Source organism: Ostrinia nubilalis, chromosome 14, assembly GCF_963855985.1.
Source record: "Ostrinia nubilalis chromosome 14, ilOstNubi1.1, whole genome shotgun sequence".
Taxonomy (NCBI): Eukaryota; Metazoa; Arthropoda; class Insecta; order Lepidoptera; family Crambidae; genus Ostrinia; species Ostrinia nubilalis.
The window spans coordinates 10,862,788-10,889,701 of NC_087101.1; the positions used below are offsets into that span (position 1 = coordinate 10,862,788).

General features: G+C 36.5%; 4 protein-coding genes across 6 annotated transcripts; 2 read left to right on the forward strand and 2 right to left on the reverse strand.

Moving 5' to 3' along the window:
• Positions 1-115: 115 nt before the first annotated feature.
• Positions 116-8,121, forward strand: LOC135078159 (GDP-mannose 4,6 dehydratase). 3 transcript variants are annotated; one of them, XM_063972742.1, is made up of 7 exons: positions 116-267; positions 405-599; positions 1,192-1,432; positions 2,301-2,533; positions 3,482-3,697; positions 5,279-5,406; positions 6,596-8,121. In XM_063972742.1, the coding sequence occupies exons 1-7, from the start codon at positions 199-201 to the stop codon at positions 6,675-6,677; spliced, it is 1,164 nt and encodes a 387-aa protein (XP_063828812.1). In that variant the 5' UTR covers positions 116-198; the 3' UTR covers positions 6,678-8,121. The 3 variants fall into 3 exon arrangements, with proteins under 3 accessions (XP_063828812.1, XP_063828814.1, XP_063828813.1); XM_063972744.1 differs by having other exon boundaries at positions 5,279-5,410; positions 6,596-6,686; XM_063972743.1 differs by having other exon boundaries at positions 5,279-5,419; positions 6,596-6,684.
• A 2,269-nt stretch (positions 8,122-10,390) lies between these two features.
• On the reverse strand, positions 10,391-16,783 carry LOC135078163 (extracellular matrix-binding protein ebh-like). The gene is made up of 8 exons (XM_063972747.1): positions 16,588-16,783; positions 16,405-16,506; positions 15,988-16,083; positions 15,676-15,909; positions 12,233-15,500; positions 11,735-11,887; positions 11,311-11,460; positions 10,391-10,853 (listed from the first exon to the last, which is right to left on the reverse strand). The coding sequence occupies exons 1-8, from the start codon at positions 16,660-16,662 to the stop codon at positions 10,669-10,671; spliced, it is 4,263 nt and encodes a 1,420-aa protein (XP_063828817.1). The 5' UTR covers positions 16,663-16,783; the 3' UTR covers positions 10,391-10,668.
• A 368-nt stretch (positions 16,784-17,151) lies between these two features.
• LOC135078161 (uncharacterized) lies at positions 17,152-21,749 on the forward strand. The gene is made up of 4 exons (XM_063972745.1): positions 17,152-18,578; positions 18,661-18,721; positions 18,953-18,991; positions 19,961-21,749. Exons 1-4 carry the CDS (start codon positions 17,340-17,342, stop codon positions 20,611-20,613), a joined length of 1,992 nt encoding a protein of 663 aa, XP_063828815.1. The 5' UTR covers positions 17,152-17,339; the 3' UTR covers positions 20,614-21,749.
• Positions 21,750-21,841: 92 nt separating this feature from the next.
• On the reverse strand, positions 21,842-24,030 carry LOC135078162 (uncharacterized). Its single transcript, XM_063972746.1, has 5 exons — positions 23,908-24,030; positions 23,695-23,810; positions 23,222-23,433; positions 22,376-23,036; positions 21,842-22,148 (listed from the first exon to the last, which is right to left on the reverse strand). The coding sequence occupies exons 1-5, from the start codon at positions 23,931-23,933 to the stop codon at positions 22,042-22,044; spliced, it is 1,122 nt and encodes a 373-aa protein (XP_063828816.1). The 5' UTR covers positions 23,934-24,030; the 3' UTR covers positions 21,842-22,041.
• Positions 24,031-26,914: the final 2,884 nt, after the last annotated feature.

Here is a 26,914-nt window from a genome sequence, read left to right on the forward strand (position 1 = left end):
TTATTAATCTCTCTGTTCCCAATGATTATATTATAAACAGCAATTCATCAGCATTGTGTTAATTGAATATGTGTATTTACGATAAGCTTATCTCCACTACCAATCGTTTGCCGGAGTATTAGTGTTCTGTAGTTTGCCGGCTCGCAAGGTGTAGACGTGTGCTGTGTTGTTTCAGTAGTATTAAAAAATCGTTTAAAAATGTCCGGCGAAGGCTCCAGTTCTAATGGTAACTCGAAAATAGCGTTGATTACCGGCATAACCGGCCAAGTGAGTTTTACTTGATTTGTTCTTCATAGTGTAGTTTCTAATCATGGGAAATCTTTTTACTATCTACTATTGATGATGTGGCTTTATGGTTCTTTTTTATATTGAAGTGTGGTTTAAAATTTTGTTTACTTTTTCAGGATGGCTCATACCTTGCAGAGCTTCTTATCGAGAAGGGGTACGAAGTGCATGGGATCCTCCGCCGCTCCTCCTCCTTCAACACCGGCCGCATCCAGCATTTGTATGGGCAGCCAGCCCTCCACACAGGGGGACGAATGCACCTCCACTACGGAGACTTGACTGACACCACTTGCCTTATTAGTATAATCACTAAGGTATGTATCTTGATTTAATGTAACTTACTTGTCTATTTTTATATCATTATTTTTGTAAGGTTTATTATACCCATTTTATTTTAATTAAAGTTATCTTAATAAAGTTTCTGGATATTGAGAAATTCTTATAATGATGCTAAAAGACACACACAATTTAATTATAGTTAGGTTTTTACAACTTAACTGGTATAAGAGAAATTACTTCCATAAAAACTTGGTAGAGGAAACTAGTGAAGAAAAGAGGTAAAACATTTGAAGTAAAACCATTGAAAAAACAATTTACGTAATTGTTTCCTGCTTTAATCTTTTGTATAAAATATGTGTAGTAATTTAGACCTATTTAACACCAAAAGTTATTTGCCAAAACCATCATGTCCTTGCATTGTAATGACTTCACAATTTCCTCACAGTTGTCATAAATTCAAGGTATTCTAAAGTATAATTTAAAATTAAATGATGGTATTAAATTGTGAATGATTGTCACAACAATAGACTTGCAATATAGACAAAAAAATGAAATATTATTTTGTACTTTTTTACAACCAGATCAGATTAGAGAATCAAAATTTCTTGTCTGTTTTCCAATTTTTAGACTAAACCAAAGGAGATATACAACCTAGGAGCCCAATCTCATGTTAAAGTGTCATTTGAATTAAGTGAATACACAGCCCAGGTGGATGCTTTGGGCACTCTAAGGTTATTGGAGGCAGTGAGAGCAGCAGGGCTAGAGAAAGAGACCAAAATATACCAAGCTTCAACATCAGAGCTCTATGGAAAAGTCATGGAAGTGCCACAGAATGAGAAAACACCATTTTACCCTAGATCACCATATGGTAAGATATTATGTATAATAGACCCTGGATTTTCATAATAAACTGCCACCTAGCTGTTGCAATCTGAATAAATTTAAGAGAGTCCCTTTATAAAACTATGAATTAAAAACAAATGGTGGCTTATTCAATTTCATAAATACCACAACACATTGTGTGTAATAAATAAGCTGTAAAAATAGTATACACTATACATGAAATTGAAGTTTGTGACCATGGTTCTAATAAGTGACTTATTTACAGTTCAAATATAGGTATTACCTACATTTTGATTACAAATATTACCTACTCAAGACAATTTTAAAGAAGGAAATATTATGTACTTATGACTAAACATGCTATCACCCATTATTACTCTGTAATCTTAGACCTTGTTAGATTGTAAATGTCTACCATAGTATACCAACATTGATTACATTCTTTTACTGACCACAATGTTTGTTTTGAGAATTCCTTTGAATTGTCTGTAGACACAATTGCTATTATGTATTTTACAATCATAATACCACTCCCAAGGATATTATTAAAGCGAATGTTTTATAATAACACATACTTTCAATGAATCAATGATGTTATCAAGTTATCAGTCAATGATAACTATGTGTTGTCAATAATTACTATTATGTCTATTAATAAGTATTGTATCATTGTGTTGTATATTTGAAAGGTAAAATCATAATCTAATAATAGGTACAGGATGTAGTTTTTTGAAGAATTTCACTGCAATAATTTTAACTGTATTTTTTGCTATACTGTTCACTTCAACCCATAGGGCTTTTTAGTACCCCCTTTTTTTTATTGGTCTCTGGAATTTAAAGCGCACAACACACAGAGGTGTTACCACAATATAAATAAATATTTATTATTTTAGCGTGCGCAAAACTCTACGGTTACTGGATAGTAGTGAACTACCGGGAAGCCTACGGCATGTTTGCATGCAACGGCCTCCTGTTCAACCACGAGAGCCCTCGACGAGGCGAGAACTTCGTCACTAGGAAGATCACCAGAGGAGTCGCCAAGATCACCTTGGGCTTGATGCAGTACCTAGAACTGGGTAATTTGGACAGCAAGAGAGACTGGGGACACGCTAAGGATTATGTTGAGGTGAGACTTACAGAGTACTTGCGACCCGCCCCGGCTTCGCACGGGTGCTAAGTGTACATATAAACCTTCCTCTTGATCACTATTTAAAAACCGCATCAAAATCCATTACGTAGTTTTAAAGATCTACACATACATAGGGACTGACAGCGGATAGACTTTGTTTTCTACACTAATATTATAAAGAGGAAAACTTTGTTTGTTTGTTTGGTTGTAATGATTAGGCTCAAAAACTACAGGACCGTTTTTAAAAATTCTTTCACCATTCGAAAGCTACATTATCCACGAGTAACATAGGCTAAATTTTATTTTGGAAAAAATAGGGTTCCATAAAATATGTAGATAATGTAGTTCACGCGCGCGAAGCCGCGGGCGGAAAGCTAGTATACTATGTAGTGATAGTGAATACATAAATGTATTTGTATAAATAATTTTTTTCAGCAATACCCATATAACTTTAAAAGAACCTATTTATATTAGTTCATCCCATATTATTATATGCAGTTCTGCAATAAATACACTTAACACAAATAAATATTACTGTTAACATGTGAACTAATATTATGTGAATAATATTTTTTAATTTTACCAATACTGCTTCCTTGTAACATACTTGAAATTAATGATGTCAAATTATAATTAATACGGCGAATAAAGACGTCGTTTTAATTGTTCAGTTGTTAATCAAGGTCACTCTTACTCGTAGTTTGTGTAGATAATGTCAATATATCTTACTAAAATAAGAATGTGTAGTCAGCGTCAAATAGTTTGTGATACCCAAAGTGGTCAAAAAGTTGGCAACACAACCAATCAAATCAAAAGCCACCTGCCACACCTGGCAACCCTAGTTGTGACCTTTTTGGCTATTTTGGGTCACGAACTATTTCACGCTAGCTGTGTGGTATGTATGTCGTATGTAATAATAAATTTTAACACGTATCTTTCATCCAGGCAATGTGGCTGATGCTACAACAAGAGGAACCAGAAGATTTCGTAGTAGCAATGGGTGAAGCGCACAGCGTCCGCGAGTTTGTAGAGAAAGCGTTCGCGTGTGTGGACCGACGCGTCGTGTGGCGCGGGACTGGCGTGGACGAGACGGGACATGACGCGGAGACTGACCAGCTACTTGTCAAGGTTAACCCGAAGTTCTTCAGGCCTACGGAAGTGGTGAGTAATCTGGAGGATTACAAGATAGAAGGGTTCACGTGTGTAGACAGTAGATGGCCGCGTTGTGAGAGCGTGTGACGTCATGATGCATATTAGCTTACGATGTGAATAGAAACAAGAAATTCGTAACCTTTTTCAACCTTACATAGGCAGCAATAAGAACGCATCATGTTTAGGTGAAGATACTAAACTTCCCGTAATAAAAGTTATTGGATTATGGTATATCTATGTATAATCTGTATTAGGTACCTATTTTCATCATGTACCAAGTTTCATAGGCGGAGGAATTATTCGGGTTACAATAGCTTCGTTGATCGGACTAAAATTCATTATTGGCTTCAAATTAGCAGTCTAAAAACAATCATAAATGTGTCACAATTTTCACAAAGACTACACATTATTGGATGTTCTTTTTAAATACCAGCAAAACGGTGTCAAACCTGTGTTTGTTTGAAATAAACAACTTGAAAAAATCGAACTGCCTAAGGCTTAAGGGTACTACCCAACATTGATGAAACAAAAACGCGGCCGTAACAGCGTATTACACTTGAAAATTTCAACAGGTTCATCCAGTGTCTAAGTAGCTCAGTTGGAAGAGCGGTCGCCCGGCGAGCGAAAGATTGTGGGTTCGATTCACGCCTGATGCAGTTCGATTTTTTCATGTTGTTTATTTAAAAATTTTAAAACTAGCGGACGCCCGCGACTTCGTACGCATGGACTCCGTTTTACCCCCTTAGGAGTTGAATTTTGCTCGGAAATTATTCGAATTTTTCTCGCTGTAAAAACCATCCTTGGACTTCAACGAACATTAAAAAAAAAGAATCGGTAAAATTGGTCCAGGCTTTGTTGAGTTAACCCGGCGAGGATGTGGTACAAAAAGTATAAGTCGGGGATGTGGAGGGTCTTTATGACCCTGTATTTGATTTGTAGATTTTTCCCTACTAAGCGGTAATTTAAAAAATATTTATCAAGAAACTTAAGTAATAGTTAGTAGTTAAAGGATTTAAATTGAAAAATTCACCAATAGCCATATACATGTTTCAATAATAGAGCTATTCTAAAAGTCTAAAAAATAGTGAAATTTGCGTTATCTTGTAACAAAAAAGCAATTTCATCATATTTCATAATATTAATTAGTATTTTCTGGTAGGTAATCAATATCTTTATATCTTATATCATCAGTTATTCATAATTAGTCTTCTAAGGTACAAATCGGCTAATTGTTAACAAAATAGAGCAATGTGATTTTGGCAAAATTTCGTCATTTTTACGTTTGCGCACGTCTATTTTCTTTCACCGGCGACGGTTAACTCACTAGTGGCGTGCAAAGGGGAGCAGAGTTCAATTACTCCAGCTACTGAGACGTTCAACAGCACACGGCTACGGGATAAATAACTGTACACAAAAATATGAAGCACGGGGTCAAATTGACCCCTCCACATCGTCGCCGGGTTAAGCGCTTACCAACACATTTTGCGATTCATTTTTATATTATAGATTTACTTTGAGAAGCGACTTTAATCGCTAAGAAATTTTAATGTGTTTGTTTACAACAAAGATTAAGCAATCCTTCAACTGCAGGACCTCCTCCTCGGCGACCCGTCCAAAGCGAAGCAGAAGCTGGGCTGGGCGCCACGCGTGTCCTTCGAGCAGCTGGTGCGCGACATGGTGACGGCCGACCTGGCGCTCATGCGGCGTGACCCCGAGGCGTAGGTCATACAGGTAGCGAGGCGCGGCTGGCGTGGCGGCCCTAGGTGTTAGGTAAAGCCTGGTCCGTGAGCACGTAGAATTTTGTTCAATGACCCCATGCTACCCATCCTTATCGCTCGCGCTTAATTATATTGCTGTCGCGACTGTGCGACGGGCGCCCGCAGTGAGTGTGCGAGCGCCACAGCAACATAATTACATTTTCGATCAGAAAATGCATACATGCATGGCCGTATTAGACATGTTGACACCACCAGTCAATTGACGTACTTTTTAAAACTGTCAACACGAAACTCTCCCATAGATTTTGTATGGCACTACAAGCAAGTGACGTCACTATTTTGTCAACTCAATTAAACTACTTTTTTCAATTAAAATGCGACCAAAAATCGTAATTTACAGTTAATTTAAAATTAATTAAGTTTTTAAGACCAGAATGAAGGGTATTTTAAAAAAAACTGGTTTCGAATTATTGGGGTATGGTGTCAAACTGTCTTTTATTATTAACCCATAAGCAGACCGCGGACGTATGCTTCCCACATTAATTTGAAATGTATGCTGTGAAGATAGGTACGGTTGACAGCCAATTACTTTTTTTAGCCTGGTTAAGGGTTATAAAACAAACTGCATGAATTAATACACGTTAATGAAAAAAAAAACATACAATTAATCTAGGTGGGCAGATCCACGTTTGCACGTTTGCCTCCTATCACATAAAAAAAATAGAACTCGCGTATTAGTAACTCCGGGCGCTGTTTCATTGGCCCAGGACACCGTTGGTCGGGTTTCATTGGGTAAGCCCCAACCTTCTGGCGGGGAGAGTCCCACATAACCGTGACGACGGCCAGCGGGTACGTGCAAAGCATTTCCCAACAAATAAAAAGGGGAGGAGCTAGTGCTAGTCCCTCCCCCTCCCCCGCTTTATCCGCCGATTATCTTATGTCTCGCTTAACTGTAACCAAAGGTACATACATCCTCGTAGGGTGCCAGGGCCGCCACTGACTGAAGATTTGATTGCATGGTTGTTTTAGTGCATAATCTTAAGATCCTATTATATTTTCCGGATTATAATAATTTCAATAATTTCACAATGCATGTAAAATTATTCAAATTAATGTTATTAAAATGTCTTGAATTAAAAAAAAAAGATTTCATTCAAGATCAACGTTACATAAATGTTTGTTTTTTCAGATGCAAAAGGATGTTTGCAAACAGAGTCGACGTAGATGACGTCATACACAGCGTGGAGCGCAATGCACGGAGTATTTTTTAAGCAATGAAACTAGTGTAATGTTGAACGAGCCGAATGTAGGTTGATGAAATGTGTGCAATACCAGTGCGATATAGACCGAACATTTTTGTAAACTGATGGAATGTTCAAAGTTAAGTATTTATTAACATAACAGCCTTTATAAAAACTATTTATGTACTTATCCTAAAAATATTATTGATTCATGATTTCTCTATTTTAATTTTGTTATATTAATGCAATGCTAAGTGCAATAGGATTGATTAAAATTTCTAATGTTAAACGTCGTGACGTGTCACGGTGTCTAATTTTTGTGCTGAGAGAAATATAAATTAACGCACAAGTTTATGTTTAAGATATTTTTGTGCCATTTATGAATTTTGTTCCACTTTGTATACAATCTATTTAAAGATTTCCACTTAATTACACTTGGAATCCGAATTAACTTTTAATTATGAAGTAAACTAAAATAATTAAGCTTAAATGTAAGCTATTTGCTCTAAATAGCTGTATCTTGGCTGCCACGTATATTTAGCTTATTATTTTCAATTGTAAAAATGTATATTTAAAATATGCAGATATGGCAGTAAAATCTGGGTAAACGTATAGTAACGTAGTAAATCCGGCAAGAACGAGCGGCTTCCCTTTATGTAATCAAACCCGCGTGGCTTGCAATGTGATTGGTACGGTCAGCAAAATAAGATAAAATATACATAATTGTAGACGTGGGAAAAATATACATCACACCTTTAGGAAGTGAGACTGACTCTTCTTTTCAAATGCAGATTCGTATTTTTTAGCCGGAGTACTATGTAATGCCGACAGTGAGACCGTCTCGTAAAATGTTCGCTACCTCAAATCAAAGATAAATAAATAGAAAAAGCCATTTTGCTGACGTTACCTAGCAGTTACGTTAAGTGCACATAATCCTCTTTTTACGTACTTATGTTAAGAGGCTACGTAACTGTGTTCGTAGCCTACTACTATGTATGTGATACATACTTTTTATGTGTCACTATGTTCTTCTTGTGGTTCCCAATAAGGTTCCGTCATGGGGTTAAATACGTTTTAAACGAATATTTTTTATTCCACCAGTGAGAGATTTTTTCGAAAAACAGGTATCCTTGTCTCAGTCAATAACATACGTTTACTTTTCTGTCTTATGTAAACGAGGCTCGATTAATTTAACAGATTTTTTGTTAAATGAGGGTTAAGTATTTTTTGTGTGTAACTTAGGTTATGTAAATAATTGTAAGAGCCTCTCTTAGTCACAATTTTATTGTTATCCTCTTTATGTATTATTATAAAAATTTAAGAATGTAACTATTTTATCTTAATGCATTTATGTTAATTATTGTTGTTAAATTATCGTAATTCACGTCATTTACTATGGGATTTTAACATTCCACTCTACTGTGAATCAATAGATATAAATGTGGGTTTGTAAATATATATTTTTAATGTCAAAGCAGTGTTTTAGTTATTACTAGCTTTGACGCGCGGCTTCGCCTGCGTGATTTTGTTGTTACAGAAAAAACTAGGGTGCGCGCCCGTTTCAAAACCCGATACAAAAACTATACTATGTCCTTTCCCGGGATTCCCTATCTCTTTAACAAAAAGCGTAAAAGATAAGTTATACTTTCGCATTTATAATATTAGTAGCGAAGAAGTAGGGATTTATTGGCAGCACCACAAGTGAAACAATAGATTTAAAAATCAAGTCTTGTATTGTATGTTTATCGATCACAGAACGAACAGTTTTTAAGAAAAGTTGTATCATTGTCATGAACACAATCACTAATTTACACAATAATATAGGTCATAAAACTGAAGAAATCTGTTCAACTATGATATTTTTATTAAAAATATGTAAAATTACACTTTTCTTATTGCAAAATATTAGAAACTAATTATCGTATTATCAATATCATTATCTCAAAATAAGCATTAGGTACAATAATTAAAAAATGACGAATTTCTATTTCAAATAAAATGATAAAGACTTGAATCCTGATATGGAATAGATTTGAATAAAAAATATCAATTGAATCGTTAAAATACCAATTAAATTACATCATTATCATTTTGAATAACATCAAATTAAAACGTAACATACCGGAATTATATTAAAAAGTAATGTAGTACCCATAGAATACTAATGTGAAAAATTAACAATTGCGTAATAGGTATCATTATAAAATTATAACATAATACACACACAGTATAAAAATAAAGGTTTTTGGTACATATTTACATTTACAACACATACATAAATAACAAGTTTTAAGTAGTCTCCACCTACACAAAGTTCCATTAACAGTTAAAAAAGTACAAAAGAAAACAAAATAACAGTTGCTCAAACAGAGGAATGCCCTAATTATCTCTAAAACAATAAATTTACAACTAAAGCTATCGCAACCATTAGAAACTAAGGCTTACAAAAAATGTACTTCTAAAAGCATTAAGTTTTATAAAATACTAGCTGACCCGGCGAACTTCGTACCGCCTTAGCGTAGATATTTTCTTTATATTTTTTTCCGTAAAAACCTTGTACAGAGTATTAGAAAACTACAAAAAAAAAATCAGCCAAATCGGTCAAGCCGTTTTCATGTTATGTCGTGACAACGGAAAACGGGTTTCATTTTTATATATACAGGGTGTTAGGTAAATGGGTATATGAGCCGACACTAGCCCATGTTAACATGGTCATATAAATAGTATGGTGAAGTCAGAAATTTGATATCATCATTTTATTTTTTTTTATTTTCATACAAAATTAATTTTATAAAATCCGATTTGTATGAAAAATCAAATAATTAAAATGAAGATATCAATTTTCTGACTTCACCATACCATTTATATGACCATGTTAACATGGGCTAGTGTCGGCTCATATACCCATTTACCTAACACCCTGTATAGATTGCTTCAGAATTCACTGGAAAAGGTGGGTAGTTCATAAAAGACTAGGTCTGCGATGAATAACAATCTGTTATAACAATCAATACGGATTCTGTGGAGGGTAGTTAGACGCAAAGCATGGTCGATCTGTGTTAAAGCTTTAATGTAATTATTTATTGGACTTTTAAGTATACAAAAGACAATGCCGGAAATTGGCGTCTTTTTTTTTTCGCGCGGCCATCGACCAAACCATGTTTTTTGGATACAAAATAGTGTAATAAACCAAACTTACTATGACATGTATACCTCTAAACTCAGTCTGAATTGAGTTACGAGCATTAGAAGTTTGATGATTTACATACTAGATTTGCTTTTTGCGCGCAAGTTTTGTAAGAAATTGCAACAAAATAGTGACATTGTATGTGTAAACAAACAATACCATCCATCAAAGGCTCCAGACATCAGTGTGGAGTAGAAACAGCGCAATAAGAAAATATCGCAATATTTTGTTGCAATTTTTTACAAAACTTGCGCGCAAAAAGCAAATCTAGTATGTAAATCATCAAACTTCTAATGCTCGTAACTCAGTTCAGACTGAGTTTAGAGGTATACATGTCATAGTAAGTTTGGTTTATTACACTATTTTGTATCCAAAAAACATGGTTTGGTCGATGGCCGCGCGAAAAAAAAAAGACGCCACCTTCCATACAAAATCTGGCATTGCCATTTCTCGTTAGTTTACGTTCTAAAGTTTAGTGAAGTGATAAATAAAAAACTTCAAATTTAAAGCACCCGATGCTTCTAGTATCGAGCGAGTTGTAGTGTGAACAACTCGATTGTGTTTTGAAACCTACTTACTAGTACTCGTCCCACAGAATAACGAAAAAACAATGGAACTGCAGGTACACTATATCAGACCTATTAAACACGACACTGGCAGAAATAAACCTCCCAGAGAGATTTGGTTGCCGCTTAGTATATAAAAAACAATCGATACATGGTAACAGGGTATAACAATATCAAGCAATGTTTCCATCAAATGTAATATTGCCTCTAATTTGTACATTAATTAAGGCCTTACTGCCACTGGGTTTTGAACCGTGACTTGCTTAACTTAGAGTTTATTGTTTGTGATGTCGGCCCTCTGCCGTAAGACTCCTCCGAGTATGAACTCTGTGGAGACGATGGTAGCGCCGCTTCGCCTGAGTGCGGGCCATAACGCCTTGTCTGCATTACATGACACGCAAATCCATTGCGGGCCTTGTTCCTTCCACGTACCACCGGAACATTCCACTATTACTGTGAAAATAAGAAATTGTTTATGAAATACATATTCATTTGTACAGCTTGGGTATGTTATCATGTATTTTCTGCGTTTATTAGGCCTTTGGAAAGCTAAATTCAAGTTACAATGTAATTAACCCCAGTCTGTCTATGCCTTGGAACAATAAAGATGTCTTCTTTACCAGCCTATTCTATTTCTAGTGTTCATCACAAAAGAGTCAGAATATTGTACAGTTCCAGTTACCCATTTCCATTTTTTCTCTCGCTCTCATCAAATGGTGATTTTTTGCGATAGAACGAGACGATATGACCGGAAATGGGTAGCTGGAACTGTGGCCCAGTACTTTCAAAATAGCAATCAGATTTTTACATTTTAAGGGTGGTAACCTCAAGAGTATGATGTGTATGGAGAAAAGTTTTGATTTTTTACTTTTATAAAATTGTAGGTAACGTAATTATTTTTATTACTTACATTTCATCTCCTCAGTACAAGGCATCACTTTGGGAGTGGAAGACAAATTAAAACCTTTTAGGAAGTTGCGGCTTCCTACCAAAGTTTTCTGTAAACTGAACTGGAACCTCTTTTCAGCCACCTCATCCTTCAAAATGTACAACCAAGGATCTGTGAACCAAATAATTTTGATTATTTATACTGCATGTGTAATCTTAAATCATAAGTAGCATTTAACCATAGGAAATGAATTGTATAATTGAATACCATTCACCAATAAAAAGCAAAGTACAACTTGTAAAAAAATTATATGCAGCCTAATGTAGGCAAATGGAACAAAACAATGCATCATCACATCAAATTCAACTAAAAATTAAACTTTGGTCTTTGACACTGGCCAAAATGTGCAAGCCCAAGGAGCAATATTAAAAAAAGTATAACTTACCAACAATGGCGCCAGAATCTACGCAGGCCTGCACCCAGTCGGGGCCCACTACAGGTCTTCCCAGCCCAACTGCGCACAGCAGTTTAAACGTGCGCCGTATTGATAGCGTCAGCACCACGCTGCACGCGCTCACGTCTGATACTACTACTGCTCCTGTAAAAGTCACGACATTGGACAACTGCTCTTATAGCCAACTCAGCTTACTGCTATTATAGGTCCCGTAGCGAAAGTTAAGGTGAAGAAATATGCACACTGATGTAATTATTTTATTAGGTACAAAACACAACATATTCAAGTTCAAATATCAAATACACTAGCTATCTCGCTCTTGCTAAATGTGTAAAAGAGAGACAGAAAGTACTTTTCAATCTGACTGTGGGATAGATTTGTTTTATTTTCACAGAGCAGGGATCGACTTTGATTTTTCGGTTATGGTTTAGGGCAGCAGTTACATTACAAATATCTATCAAGATGGACAAATTATCAATTAAATCTTACCCAAGTTCTCCAGTTTGGCCTTAACTTCTTCACTTGGAAACGCCGTGAACAAGACGTACTGCGTTTTGTTCATCCTCGCTGGTGTAGCTCTCGAGTTTGCCGCAGACCTGGTTCGTTTAGGGCTCGGAGGATCCAAGTTATCTGGAGCTGAGCGTTTCACGTTCATCGGCGAGTCCACACCAGACTCCGACGACAAACTATAAATCGTGCTTTGCTCGGCTTTTACAGGACGCCCATGCTTTGGCGGTCTCCCCCTCCTCGTAACAGGCTTCAAACTTTTATCACTATCAGTTTTATCCAATGATTTATTATCAACTTTTTCCACTTTATCCTTAGTTTCCTTCTTTTCGTTAGGCTTCTGTCGTCTACTTCGCCTAACTTCAACTGGTTCGTCCGTTAGATCGATTTCAATCGTTTTCAAATTCTGTTTTCTACTTGATTTACTCTTTTTCTCACTTTGACTGTCATTGTCGTTAACAGAACACTTATCTTTTGATTCGTCAACTTTACGTTTATTCCTTGTACTACGTGTACTTACAGAACTGGTATTGATTTCAATGGACACATTTGTAATTTGGCTGACACTTGGATCCTTCGGAGAAACAGCAATAGTTGCGTTTGCATCAGAGACATTCGTTTTGTCGTTTTTACTTCTTCGATTTGACTCTTTCTTTTTAGCTGCCTCTATCTTTTTATCATTAGTCGACTTTTCTTTGTGTTTACTTGTCTCCTGTAATGGTTCTACATCAATAACATCATCTTTGCTACATGCTTTGTCACTTTTTGTACTTTTTTTGTCATTCCTATGGTTTTTGGTAGTTTCTAAATATTTGTCAATTTTATTTGTGTTATTTGTGTCCTTTTCTTTAATTTTACTTTCAGTTTTTGCTTTACTCACTTTTTGATCTAAATTCTTACTCTTAGTTTCTCGTCCTGAATCTTTGTTTGCCTCTTTATTCTTAGATTTTTCACTTTTACTTTTGAGTCGGGATATATTTTCTGTAATTATGTCTTTATCAATTTCTTCTTCCTGCTCTGTCAAATATTTAGGTTTTAGTATGTTTCTGGACAATGTATTAGTTTCATCGTTTTGATATTTATTTGTGGGTTTACGGACACGTGTTATTACTCTAGTAGGCAAAGATTCAGCTGCAAACATTTTCGTCAAATCGATTTTAGCATCAACTTTAGGTTTTTTCTTTTTACGAAACAAAATGGGAGTGCATTCTTCGGAATCATTTTCCACCTCGGACTCGCTTGATGATTCTGTTACGGGTGTCCTTGAGTGCATTGATACGCCAGTTTTTATTTCTTGACTATTCGGTAAATCAATATCCATAAATCTTATTGGACGAATTTTTTTTGGAGTTAGTTCTAAATCGGAAGAATCACTTGGCACGCGTTTTATTTTGTCCACCGATTCTACACCTATCACTTCCCGTATCTGTTGACTTGACAATTTGGAAACGAAATTATTAACATTTTCATCTCCGTCGCTACTGTCGATAGATCTATTTAGATTCTTTCTTGGAGACAAATTGTTTTCAAGATGTGGAAAACGCTTGCCTACTGCATATTCTTCAACTGAACTAGGTAGGAAGTCATCATCAGGAATGTTTGATGGCCCTGTAGCTTTATTTTTATTATGAGGCGAGATATCAGCAGGTTGAGTACATAAGTCTTCAAGTATATCTTGTGTTGCTGCATAGTAATTATCATCATCTGGTATAACAATGGATTCCATTTTATTTTCATCTAGGGTAGTTTTAGGTGTTACAACTTTAATATTTTTTCTCTTGGCCTTTAGGGGCGACATCAGAGGAATTTTAAATGGACTGACAAAATCTTCAGCTACATTATTTGGAGTTGGTTTGTTACTTATTACTTGGGTTGGTAAATCTTCAAAACTGTTATCTTTGGGTGGGATTGGCTTATCTGCAATAATCACATCTTCATTTTCATCAACGATAATTTGAGTCGGCAATTCTTCAAAACTAACTTGACTTGTATTTGGTTTTTTTGAAGTGCTCGGGGTTTCATCCTCTGGCACAATCACTTGAGTAAGCATATCTTCAAAATTCTCATTTTGATTAGTTTTATTGGCAGTGTTATCTTCACAAATGACTTGTGTTAGCATGTCTTCAAAACTATTATTATTTACTTTTTCTTTGAGTTCTTTAGTAGGCTTTTTTGGCACATCATCAAATAAATCTTCGCAATCTGTTACATCTTCATCATCTCCTTGCTTTTCTGTGTGTTTTGGTGGCACCATATCAACATCTTCACAATCTGTTGAGCTATCTGACTCAATAATCACTGGTTTCTTCACTTTATTTACATGTGTCTCCATTTTATTTGCAGTATTATCAGATTTCTTTTCATCACTAGTACATTTCTCAAGGTCCAATATTTTTTCTGTAGGCAGTAATGCTTGTGATTCAAAATTGTTATCAAAATCATCACATTCCATTTCTTCAAATAGAATTTCTTCACCTGATGCATTAATTTTATTTGGACTTTTGTCACCCAGTTCTGTTTTCTTATTAATTTGGTTGGGTACCACTTCTTGAGCACAGACTTGGGTTTCGGCATCAAAGATGCTATCATTATTATTTTGTTTATTGCTGGAGGAATACAAATCAATTTGCATGTCCTGCTGATTGTTTATTTTGCACACTTCGGGCAAATGCGACGAAGGAGGTAGTTGCGTATTTATGTTATGGATAGATGGGGATGTAGATGGTGCCTGCGTATTCTCTGTGTGAATCGAAGTGGGTGCTTGTGTGCATGCATTGTGGATAGAGTTGAAATCTTGGGTATTTTCAACATGTATGGAGCTCGGAATCTGTGTATTTTCAGTGTTTATGGAGCTTGGAACCTGTGTATTTTCAGTGTAAATGGAGTTTGGAACCTGTTTATTTGGTGTATGAACTGCCGGGACTTGTGTATCAGCAGTGTAAATAGAATCTGTACTTTCATCTGCTGCAAGTGGTACAGGTGGTTGAGTTTCCATTTCAAAGATACTTTTTTCGCTGCTCTGTTTACCAGTTTTATTAGAAAGTGTTGAATCATTCAGGCTGTCAGAATCATTGAATTGTGAATTGAGCGAAAGTGATCTTTTTGATGAACTCCAGTAAACATTGTCAATTTTATTTGTTCCTATTGGTTGTATGGATATTACTTTGGACGATGGCTTCACAAAGTGACTATTGGAATTTCTAAAACATTTATCTCTCTTCGGTTGTGATGGTACAATGAAAGACTCATCCTGTAAATAATAAAAAAAAAGCTTAAAAAATTGCTATTAAAAAATAATTCAATTCGAGCAATGCTGTTGGTATTCATTACTTTTGCTTTAATATTTTCTTATGATTATGACAATGTAGATCTAACTGAAATTATGTTTGTCTTGATTGATACTAGAAATAATAAAATTTAATTACCTTGTCACTAACATCTGGAGACTCAGGAATAGTAGTAACTGGAATTCTGTTTGCCTTGGAAATGTGTTTGTTTGAAACTGGTGTCTCTGGAATTTGAGTTTCAGGCATGTCAATAGCTTGAGTCATTGGCAAGTCAGTATCTTCCTCCAGTAATCGAAAAACACCAAATATATCTCCAAATTGGACCATATCTCCATTCTTCAGAGGATGAGGTATATACGGTGGAAGAGTTTTCTGTAATTAAGACAACAAATTATAACACCAAAAATGTTTTTCGCCTAACTCAATTTTTTTATAATCATGCATACTTACATCCATTAATTTTGTTTTATTAGCTGAATCTAGATCCATGAGCATATATTCTGTTTGGTTTAGCACATTGATTACAGCATGTTGTCTGGAAATTGACTGTAATAAAGAGAAATAAGTAGAAACTTAGTTATAAAAATTAAAAAGAATAAACAACATATTGGTGCGCCTCTTGTAAATGAATTTGGTGAATATCACACATATTTGCATTGGTTGAAAGATTCTGATAAAAGATACATCAATATTTGACAAAATTTGAGAATAATGGTAGGTAAATAACTATGTTTTAGATACAGAAAAGTAAAGGTCAGAGGGGGTAATGAAACACATTGCAAGCTTAATGTTTACATTGTTCGAAAGAATAATTTAAGGGATTCACTTCATTAAGAATTTTCAAATGTTGTGGCCATTATTACTTACATTCAAATTCAACACAATACTGCATGTTTGAGGATCCCTTCCAATTTTGTTTGGCCCACGTTTCACCGGATGCTTTACTCCACATATCCCAAGAAAACCGATCTAAAACAAATTAGATGAAATGGAAGTATTTATCAAGCTTCCTATGAAAGCAGATAATGTTGATTATTTTAAATTCCTAACCTGTTCTGGGCAAATTCTTTCAGGCCGTGCATCGTATAAATCTTGCGTGCACTCGAGCCGTTGCGTACACTCCATTCTTTATTATTACAACACCGATGGTTATTAAACGTAATTCACTGTACGTTTACTAAAAAAATACAACTTGTACCATAACAACGCACAAACAAACATCCACCATATTGACAAATTATGTGACACATTTTTTTTTTTCAGTAACTGAGCAACAGATTAGATAGCTATGCCATAGATCTTATCTTACAAGAGTTGGCGCACAATTCATCGTATCTATTTCGTATCGTTGTCTGCTTCTAAAAGACGTAATAAAACTAAATATACAAACAAAAAAGGATCATTATTCATCTTACGTTAGTTGGGTCTCCAGCGAGTGTTTCACCTTACACAAACAACAAAAACATGTCAATATTGATCAACAAAACAAAACGATACGATGTAATGCAAAAAGTCTTCTTCATTCTTTAATTAGTCTTTGCAGATGTTTTAATCTGTGCATGCATAAAAAAAATAAAATAAAAAAAAGTGATGTAAAAAAAAATGGCTGTCTGTCAAAAAAATTTATGGTTCCCGAAGTGATTGTTGGAAGTTTGTTTGATAAAATTTTAGATTTTACAGCAAATGTGTTTTCGTTAATATTTTGGATGATAGAATTGAATAGGGTTGAAATTATTATATTTTTGTTAGTATTTTAGTTTATGCGTAACGTACTTACTTTGCAATTGCTGTAAACCTGCCTCATGGAGTCTCAGAAAGACCGTGTTTCCGACGGGGGTGAACCCGAACCCGAGGATATTCCAAGTGATTTTTTTGATGATTTTGGCAAAGAAGATTTCATGGAAGGTCTTAGTGTAATCGATAGTTGGGATGACGACGACAATTCGAGACGTAGAATCAATGCAGAAGCTGTGGATAGTGTAAAGGACCTTCGTGAGCTGATCGATGGAGGTGAGGAGAGGCAACGAAGAAGCGACGAGGATAAGTATCGCAAGAGGAGTGATGACAAAAGCAGAAAGCCGACTGACCCTTACAAATGGGTGAAACCTGACTATTCGCAGGAAAACCGGCGGTCTGAAGAAGATAGCAAGCTGGATGACTTTATCAGACCTGGCAGTCGACGCGATCCCAACAAGACCAACGAGGCAATCAAAAAGGATAAAGAAGTAAAAGTCAAGGAACTTTTAGCCAAGCAGCTCGAATCTTCCAATGATGAACTGCGTCCCCCTGGTACCGAACTTGATGATTACTACAGTGAAAACAAACGCCCTGAAAAAAAGAAGTCTCCAATGCTTGCAGAGTCACACCCACCACCGGCAAAACGCCGATCAAGATCAAGAGAGCATCGAGATCGACCCCAACGTGACCGCGAGTCTCCCGGGAAACGACGCCGAAGCCCGCGCCGCAGCCCGCGACGTAGCCCGCCCGCTCGCTGGAGCCCGCGTCGTAATTTCCGACATTTCAGCCCTCAGCGGAAGTTCAGAAGATTTAGTCCAACCTCACGGCGAAGTCCACGAAGGTTTAGTCCGGGTCGTCGAAGCCCCCGCCGCAGCCCGCGTCGTTATCGTCGATCAAGATCGCCATATAAACGGCTCAGCCCCCGACGTTCAAACTCCCCTAGGACAAGAGATACCTTTTTGTATCCTAATGTAGATTATCCAGTAGGTATGCCTTACACTGAGCCAGAATCACCCTACGTTGGTTCCGGTGAATATTCAGGTTATTCATATCCACAGGGTCCCCATTTTATGGGGGGCTATAGTGCTCCAGGTTATGATTACACAGCCCAGCCGCAGATGCCCGTGATGCCTCAGCCGCAGCCCGTGCCGCCGCCACTTATGGGCACGCCAGTGCCGGCGCCTGCTGCAGTGAACCCACCGCCAGCCATGGTTCCTGCACCCTCCCAGATGGTGTCACCTGTATCAACAAATCAAGCTTTCCCAAAAAATGAAACTCAAACACCGTTTGATGCATTGGCACAAGTAAATATAAGCAGTGATATGTTTTCTATTAATTTTTATAGTGCACCTGTAATTTTAGTCATTTAATAAAATTGTGTTTCAGTTAGTGGCAGATGGGAAGCTTTCTAAAGAAGATTACTTGAAGCTAGCTCCTAACAAGAAAGGTGAGGCGAGGCCAAAAATATTTTGTATTCTCTTGAGATGTTTTATGTAAATTAATTATAATTAAACGTAAGCACCTAGAATGAGTAAAATTTTCAATGTAAAAAATCTTTGACAGTAATGTTTTTGCTAATATTATTAGTTCAGTATTGTGTTTTTAATGTAAGCTTAGCTGTTGATTGATTTTCGTTGATATTATTATAGTCATTTAAAAATGTTAATATTTATTACAGGTTGTCCCCCTTCAATGGATACCAAGGCTAGGGTTATGGGTTAGTATTTTTTTTTATTTAAATTATAGTACATAACATAATTGGTATATATTTTTTATTTTACACATGTCATTTGGCTACTAGTGGTGGTCGCAGTCGCAGCAAAGCTATAATCAGTAGTTGGTGCTTCAGTAAAGCCACTAGTTGCCGCGTCGAGTGACGTATTTTTTAATATTGTGTCTAATCGATGTTATCACAGCGTTCGAGTGGCTGTGTCGAGGCTATCACTGTGGAAACTGTTTAAAAATCGCCGCATTTGCTTCCCACCTCACTGGAATATAGTCGAGAAGACTCACCAGACTCACCAGCCAGTCTTGCATACCCCTAACCAGTTAGTGGTAAAGTGACTGGTGGATGTGTACTGAAAACTACTCGTTGAGGCGCGGATTAACGGACTAATGAAATTATAACGAAAGTTAATAACTCCGTTAATAATTTCAAAGTTATCTCAAACGTTGATCCGTAAATTCATACACACCACGTTCCCGTGTCGTCATCGTCGTCACTAGACTTCTCGAATGGCCACAAAGAAAAGTAATACATATTTCAATAATTAAATTGAATGATGTTGTATATTTGAGAGATAAGCTTGTGCTTTTGATAGTGAATTTACTTTAATGTATGACTTGCTGTCGAGGACGCCCTCGCCGAGTTATCGACTAATAGAAATGTGCCATTATACACAGTGAATACAATGTCTCCATCTATGAAAGTGGACAGACTTTATTTTTAGAAATAATTATAATTCTAGATTTGTTGCGTGAAGCTAGTGGGATCCTGGCGAAATGATAGGCTTATTAGACATGTACCTTCTTACTTAACTTCAGATTAAAGTTCTTTTTTTATTATTGTTACTTCAAAAATAAAGATTGTTAAATTTCAGGAACTTTACATTTTATATTGTTAAAATATTAATCTGGAATATATTATATTTCTCGTTTTTAAGATTATTTTATTAATTTTTTGCAGTGTTGGGTCGCTGCAATCAGGCATTGTCAAAACTGTCGAAGTTGCTTTTACCAAACCGTTTGGTAATGCTCCACAATATCATTGGTCCAGAACCGAAGTTTTTGACGCCTAAATATTGTTCCCCGCTGAAGAGGCAAGTCCCCGTGGAGTTCCAGTTTACGAAGACCTACGGCAAGACTTCGCAGCAGAACAAACAGCTGGTCGACAGCATCATTGCAACGATCGGTTTGGACAAAGTGGTGGCAAGACCGAAGAAGAAAATAGCTAAGGACATGAAGGATGCTGCCGTGCAGACTACGAAGCCGTATTGTGACGTCTGTGATATTCGCGAATCTACGAAGCGTCATGACATTGGCACGGCGGTCGAAGCGGAACACTTCTCGGCGTCCATCCACACTCAAGTCGTTGAACAGGATCTAATCAATTCGAAGTCAATCTTCAATCCGACTGGGAGCGCTGCTGATACTGCACCTATTTCGATAGCTCACATGACGCCGGCGCAACTGGTGTCGCAGCTGGCTGCTCGGGCGAAGACTCTGAAGCAGACGAATGACCCTCCTCCGGCCATCAACCAGTTCGGCAGGAGGAATCCTCCATACGATAATAGAGGTCCATATCACAACAATTATGACAACTATAATTACCGTTATTAAAGGTAAAACATTGCGTGCACGCAATGTGATTTTATACTGGTCACAAAGTATCATGAATAAAGTTAGGGCGCGTGGCATGTTTTGTTTTATTTTCATAGTACTTATTAAAAAGTTAGTTTTATTCAACTCATTGTAATGTAAAAATGAAATATTGTACCTACATACTTACATAGTATATCTACAACAATTTGTTTTGTATGTACAGATAGTTTTAGTAAGCTTTTTATTATGTGATCATGCATTATGTGTAAAGTGATAGTAAAAAAAAAAATTAACATTATGAAGCTGAAAATTTGGATCGGTGTATGCTACCTGAATTTGTAGCTGTTGTAAAAAAAGCCTGCTCGAGACTTGGTGCAATAAGCGAAGGCAGCTGTTCCCGTTATCAGCAGAAGATGCGACCAGAAGCTTTCAGACAGCGATGTGCAGCGGAAATGCAGCAATGAAGATATTGATCACGCCAGACGTCGTTATTTATAAGTCGTTAGTTTTATCAACCCTTCTGTTAACATTAACATAATATGCCTATATCGAGCTCAATGTTTGATTTAGCTGCGCTTACCACTGCGCTGCACATTGCAAGGCTGTGGTAAAAGTTCTAATGTGTTTTGTACACTTATGTAATTGTGTAAAATGTTCAAATGAACTAAATACTCGTTTGTGACTGCGTTGTATGGAAACACATGATGCAGCAAGGTTACGCATTCCAATGAAGAGGTCGAAGCTTAGCAGTGAACCAAACCACCCAGCAAATTGGTAAATGTCGGCTCTCTGATCAGAAATACATGGAGTTCCTATTTTTTGCATTTTAACCGCGCTTAACTTGTCCGCCTCATGTCACGTTTCTCCCTTCTTCGATATAACTTCTTTGCAGAACGAATAACAGAATGTCTACTATCTACAGAATTTGGAACTTGTGCTTTCTTGAATTGTGTTGGTTGTAAAAAAAATACGTTGTAACTACAATGTGTGAGAAAAACATTATCTTCAGTGCATGTGGTGTGTCTTATTTGCTAACAAGTGTAAAAGAACAATATTAGTGCAGTACCTAGGTACATAGTAATGTAATGATGTTACTATACTTATTGATGGTCTAATGCCTATCTATTGATACAATAAATTAGTATGTTTTTAAATGTTTGTTTTATTTCAAACTGCAAATTTTATGTGACACTGGATGTGGCCTACCTACACAGGCAGGGTAGCAGATGTAATAAGCAGAACACAATTTATTACTTCATAGTTTATTGTTGGTGTAGGTACATATTGTAGAAGTAGTTAAAGGTGGTGGTGGTGGTGAACAGATATAAAAAAATGATTGATAGCTTGTGTACCTACCTACATGAAATAAATAAAACGATCAATCTGTTCTCTATAATATATACCTAGACTGTAATATGCGAGATTATTTAAGCAGTGGCCGTTATTTTAACCGTCCAAAAAATCGTCTAACCATTTTTCTAGGTCTTCTGGAGATTCTATGACGACATTTTTTGATTCATCTTGTTTTGGTTTTCGATTTTCAGCAACAATAACTGGAAAAAATCATATTATGTAGGTAAGTATCAATGCCAGCCGGGCGAATGGAAAAAGGGGGCGTTCAAAGCTGAACTTTTTGAACTTACGAAACAACAAATTGGCACAACTCATGATCCTTTCTTTAACACTGGGAGGGGGCAAAAATAAATTAATTGAATCAGATAGAAAAAGTTCCGTGTCTGAATTAATTGATGGCAGAAGAAATAAAATTCATAAAACTTACCATCTTCCATATCTTTTATGTTAGGAATTTCAATAGTTTTTAGTTCTAGGTCTTGAGGATTTTTGATTTGGTCACCCGAAATTAAATCATCTAAACTATCTAGATCTTTACTATTTTGTAGTTTTTCTAGTGGCAGTACTGTAGCTTTCAATGGTTCAGACTCGAATCCTGGTTGATTTTTATCAGGAACCTTTGCTTTATTTATGTTTGAGCTATCTATGATGGAACTTGGTAGATCCAGAATTTGTTCAGTGAGTGTTTCATTACCCACATTAATATGGTCCTTTTGTTCTACTGAATTTTCTTCTGTCTCTTCATAATTCGTTTCAATGCTATCTACTTTCTCTTTGTTTCCCATGAGGCTACTGAGAATCTTGTCCTGAACTTGTAACTCTGGAGTTGTAAATGATTTGTCATTGTAATATTTTTGTTTAAATCTTGTAGCTCTGTTATTCATATTCAACATATCTGTCTCACTAAAGATTGATTTGTCTATGTTGATGCGTTCATAAAATGGTATTGTTGAGATACTGAGTGCTAAATTATCCATATTTATTTCAAAATATTTGTCGTATGGAGAAGGACCAGTGTCAGTGTCCCAAGATTTTTCGTGTTTGAATTGGAAGTGCCCACCAACAGATAGAGGTGCTTCAATAAGTTTCTGAAAATTAAACAAAAACAGATATTTTAGACATACAACTTACATAAACTGGTCTCAATTCACAAGAGCCAGAACTCCCAATACAGATTATTCCTTTTCTGATGATAAAAATATTTATTTAATAATTTTTTTTTGTTGTGATAATGTTTTTAAGTGGTTACTACTGAATAAAATCTCAAGTTCACCTCATAATCAGCTCCCATATTTTCTTGCTCTTCAATCTCATCATAACTTTCAATGGGCATTTCATACTTGGCCCAGTTGCTCTGAATTTCTTTTTTCTTGTACTTTGAGTTGGCTTCTTCTGTGATCTTTAGGATCTCATCTGTTTCTCGTTTTAAGTTTTTGTAGAATTCTGGCCCAGGCTCCTCGTAAACAGACTTTTGTGGTACTGGAACTGAATGCATAATAATCATAAATACACAGCTAGTGATAAGAGTGAAGGACTCACATTTTGGAATATTGCTTGCTAACAAATTATATTTTATTGATTTATGCAAGTATTAATATCTTTAGATTCATCTCATAGATTCTGTCTGGTGCACTTTATATCTTACACAAACTCCTTACAATTTCGGTTAAGTAAATGTAAAGGTTTTCTGGAAGTGTATATTGCATCTTGTAGGTAACCTAACTTCTTAGTGGAAAAACAACTAACCTTTCGGTTCAGCAGGTGTATCGTGTTTTTTTTCCTTTCCTTCCTTTTCCTTTCCTCCTTGATGTCGGCCGTGCCGGGGTTTTCTTTGCTCCTTGGCATCATTTCGACCTTTGGGCCTGGAAATTAAATAAAAAAACAATGTTTTACACGGCAGAAAATTACCGTATTCTAAGATGTTTTTAACCGTATTAATATTGGGGGTTTTTTACTTACTGATTTCTCTTTGATTCTTCTGGCATGATGTGGTAATGTGAATAGTAAATTTTGCTTAATAATCAAAAAATATTGCTTGTTTTACTGAAACAGCTGTGAGCTTTTGCATGCATTTCGCTAGTTTGACATTGACATACCAATGACATTGACAATTTGACGTTGTTGACAGTGACATTTGTTTGATATTTTTTAAATATTTTGCGACAGACAAAGGTATTGTCCGAAACGGACATGGCTTAGAATTAGATTGAAAATCCTAAAATATTTACTTTTTCCCATTGTTTTCTAGCTTTTCAGCTCGGCCCATACTTACATTTTGGCGAGTGCATCTTCTTAGTCGTTTCGCTGTTGGCAGAGCGGTCTTGATGACTCACTTGGTCAATACGGCTGCAAACGCTGCGTGATGCCGAGCTGCCTGCCTGCCTGGTATGGACACATTTCACATTGCAAGTGCATGCATGCTCATCGTGTCGACTAGTAACCAGTATCCTTTGGATAGCTCGTCTAAGCGCCTGTTGGAAAGTTAGCGCACTATTTCTTTGATATCTGAAAATAAATAACATTGCCGCAACGTTTTTGAATGATTTCAATTATCAGGTAGATTAGACGCATAGACGTTCTAAACTGCAACTGTATAATTTTAAGCTCTACTATTTTCTTTTTGTCGATTGTCAATGAAAAAGCGAGGGAGTAACAGTTATTTTACGGTCGTTTTGTTGATGTGTAGGCGGGTGCACGATGCAGCCGTGTGTAGGCGGTACTATGGGGCACCAGGTAGAGTAGGTACACTCGCCGAGTCCATTTGAGTCTACTCATTTTTACAAAACAATAGACGCAAAGTAGTTTAGTGTAAGTAGTACAAAAGTTTTAATTCTGTATTCCATAGACGATGCGCTGGTATACTAGTACAACCACCTACTAATATTAAGGCTTTACCTGCATGTTTTTCTTCCTGATTTAGCTTAACATTTATAAAAAAAAAATTATAGTAAGTATTAGTACCCACCAATAAAAACCCTACTCTCATTTAGATTTCTCTGACCTACTGCAGAAAAGAGGGATAAATAATTTATTTATTGAGTGATAATTTCGTTTTGACTACTTAACAGTTTGATATTGTAAAATAATAAATAAATTGAAAAAATCAAACTGCCTTAGGCCGGGAATCGAACCCACGACTTTTCGCTTGCCGGGCGACTGCTCTTCGTTCGTTCATAGTTTGTTATTATAATAGCCTACCTAGGTATTCCTTTATTTTTGATGATCGTAAGCTAATAAAAGATGATAATAAAGAAAAGTAGATGCTACGCCTATAATACCTAGATACGTAGGTACGAAACTTGCATGCCGGTAGTTATGATTTATGGTGCAAAAATTTCGTATATCCGCAACTCTCGCTTCCCAATCTTAAATTCAATCAAAATCATACAGTAAGTACTCGTAGTACGCCAAATTACAAAAATCTGCGCCTAAAGGGACCTTTGTGTGCTATGGATAAGCTGCGAAGTGCGAACAGCGCGGAGGGTCCCTATGCCCTAGGGTAGGGCAGTGCCGCGTGCCGCCGAAGGGTCTACTCTCGAATCCGCACAAAAACAATAATTGTAAGTTATTGCGGGATACAGGGAACAAGGAAGAAGGCTGGTTTGAAGCGCGGGAGGGACGGCAGGGGTGACGCAGCACGCATGCGCAAGGGGCGGCTGCGCGCAGTCGCTACGCGCCCGTCCTCAAAACAACATGGCGCATCGCGTCCGTCAAGGACACGTTTGACAGCCCCCGCGGAAAAAATAACTCGAAGCCAGCTGTTCCCAAATCCCCCAAATAGTTGTATAAAATACGATACTATTTGAGTGCTTATTTGAATAAAAGTGCAGTGCTAACGTTGTGTGTGTGTTTATCAATTGGAATACCGGCGCCCGAACTCCCCGATTGTTTCCGTAAGGTATGTACAAAACAATAATAAAGAGTATGATTAAGATCTCTCATAATGGTTCATTCATTCGGATTCCTTATTATTACTAAACTAAACCAATGGTATGTGCAATTCCTAATGTTATGTTCATCAGTTTTTCGCAGACCTACCCCATTCGAAACCTCCGTGGGTCCCATTTGCAGCCACCGCACTGCACCCATAATATCATCTCACTTTCTTTCGAGCTTATCGAGAAGTCGTTGTTAGCGATACAATAATAAAATTCAAGAAGAAAAACGTGTTACGCTACGATGCATGTAGGTAATGCTGAATCGAATGAAATTTTTCGTACCGCGTTCAATATTTATTTTGCTTGATCAGCATATTTATGAGTCGATGACCTGAAAAACATCGCTCTACGATTCAATCTAACAGGCGAGAACTTAAAGGTTGTAATAAATCAGTTTCACTGTTTATTTACATTCCTATTAGTTTCGCCGACGTTTTTACATTTTTATAATCTTGATTAATTTCGTCAAGATAGAGACAGAAAACATAAATTTTGGTAACAATAGCGACACCCTTTGCTATTGTTACCAAAATCACTTACCATCAGGTGATCCGTTTGCTCGTTTGCCTCCTATCACATAAAAAAAAAAAAAAAAAAAAAAGGGACACCTACCCAAGTGTTGTATGCTGACGTCAACTGTAACGTTCTGACCTAAGCTATAAAAAGTTGGACAAGAAGTGAGCAAGCTGTTATTTTTCGCTATCATCATTTCTCCAATGCAAAGTTAGCTTGGTCAGTTGGATTAGGTTTTCGTCACCAATTTTCTGCTCTAACTGGACTCTCTAGGTAAACATAACAATCAAGTAATGTCCCTATAGGATAAAAGCAAATGCCTACATGTAATTTTAGCCAAGAGGAAAATAATGTCATTGATAGAGCGCCTATTATGTAGGCATACACTGAACGCTGAACAGTCGTTTCAGGGCACCTGCTGTTTGATTATAAAACTCCATTGTTTCAGCTATCGTTGGCTAGGCAAAACCATGATGTTATGAAATAAAATTCTTAGTATTTCGAGCCTACGTTTA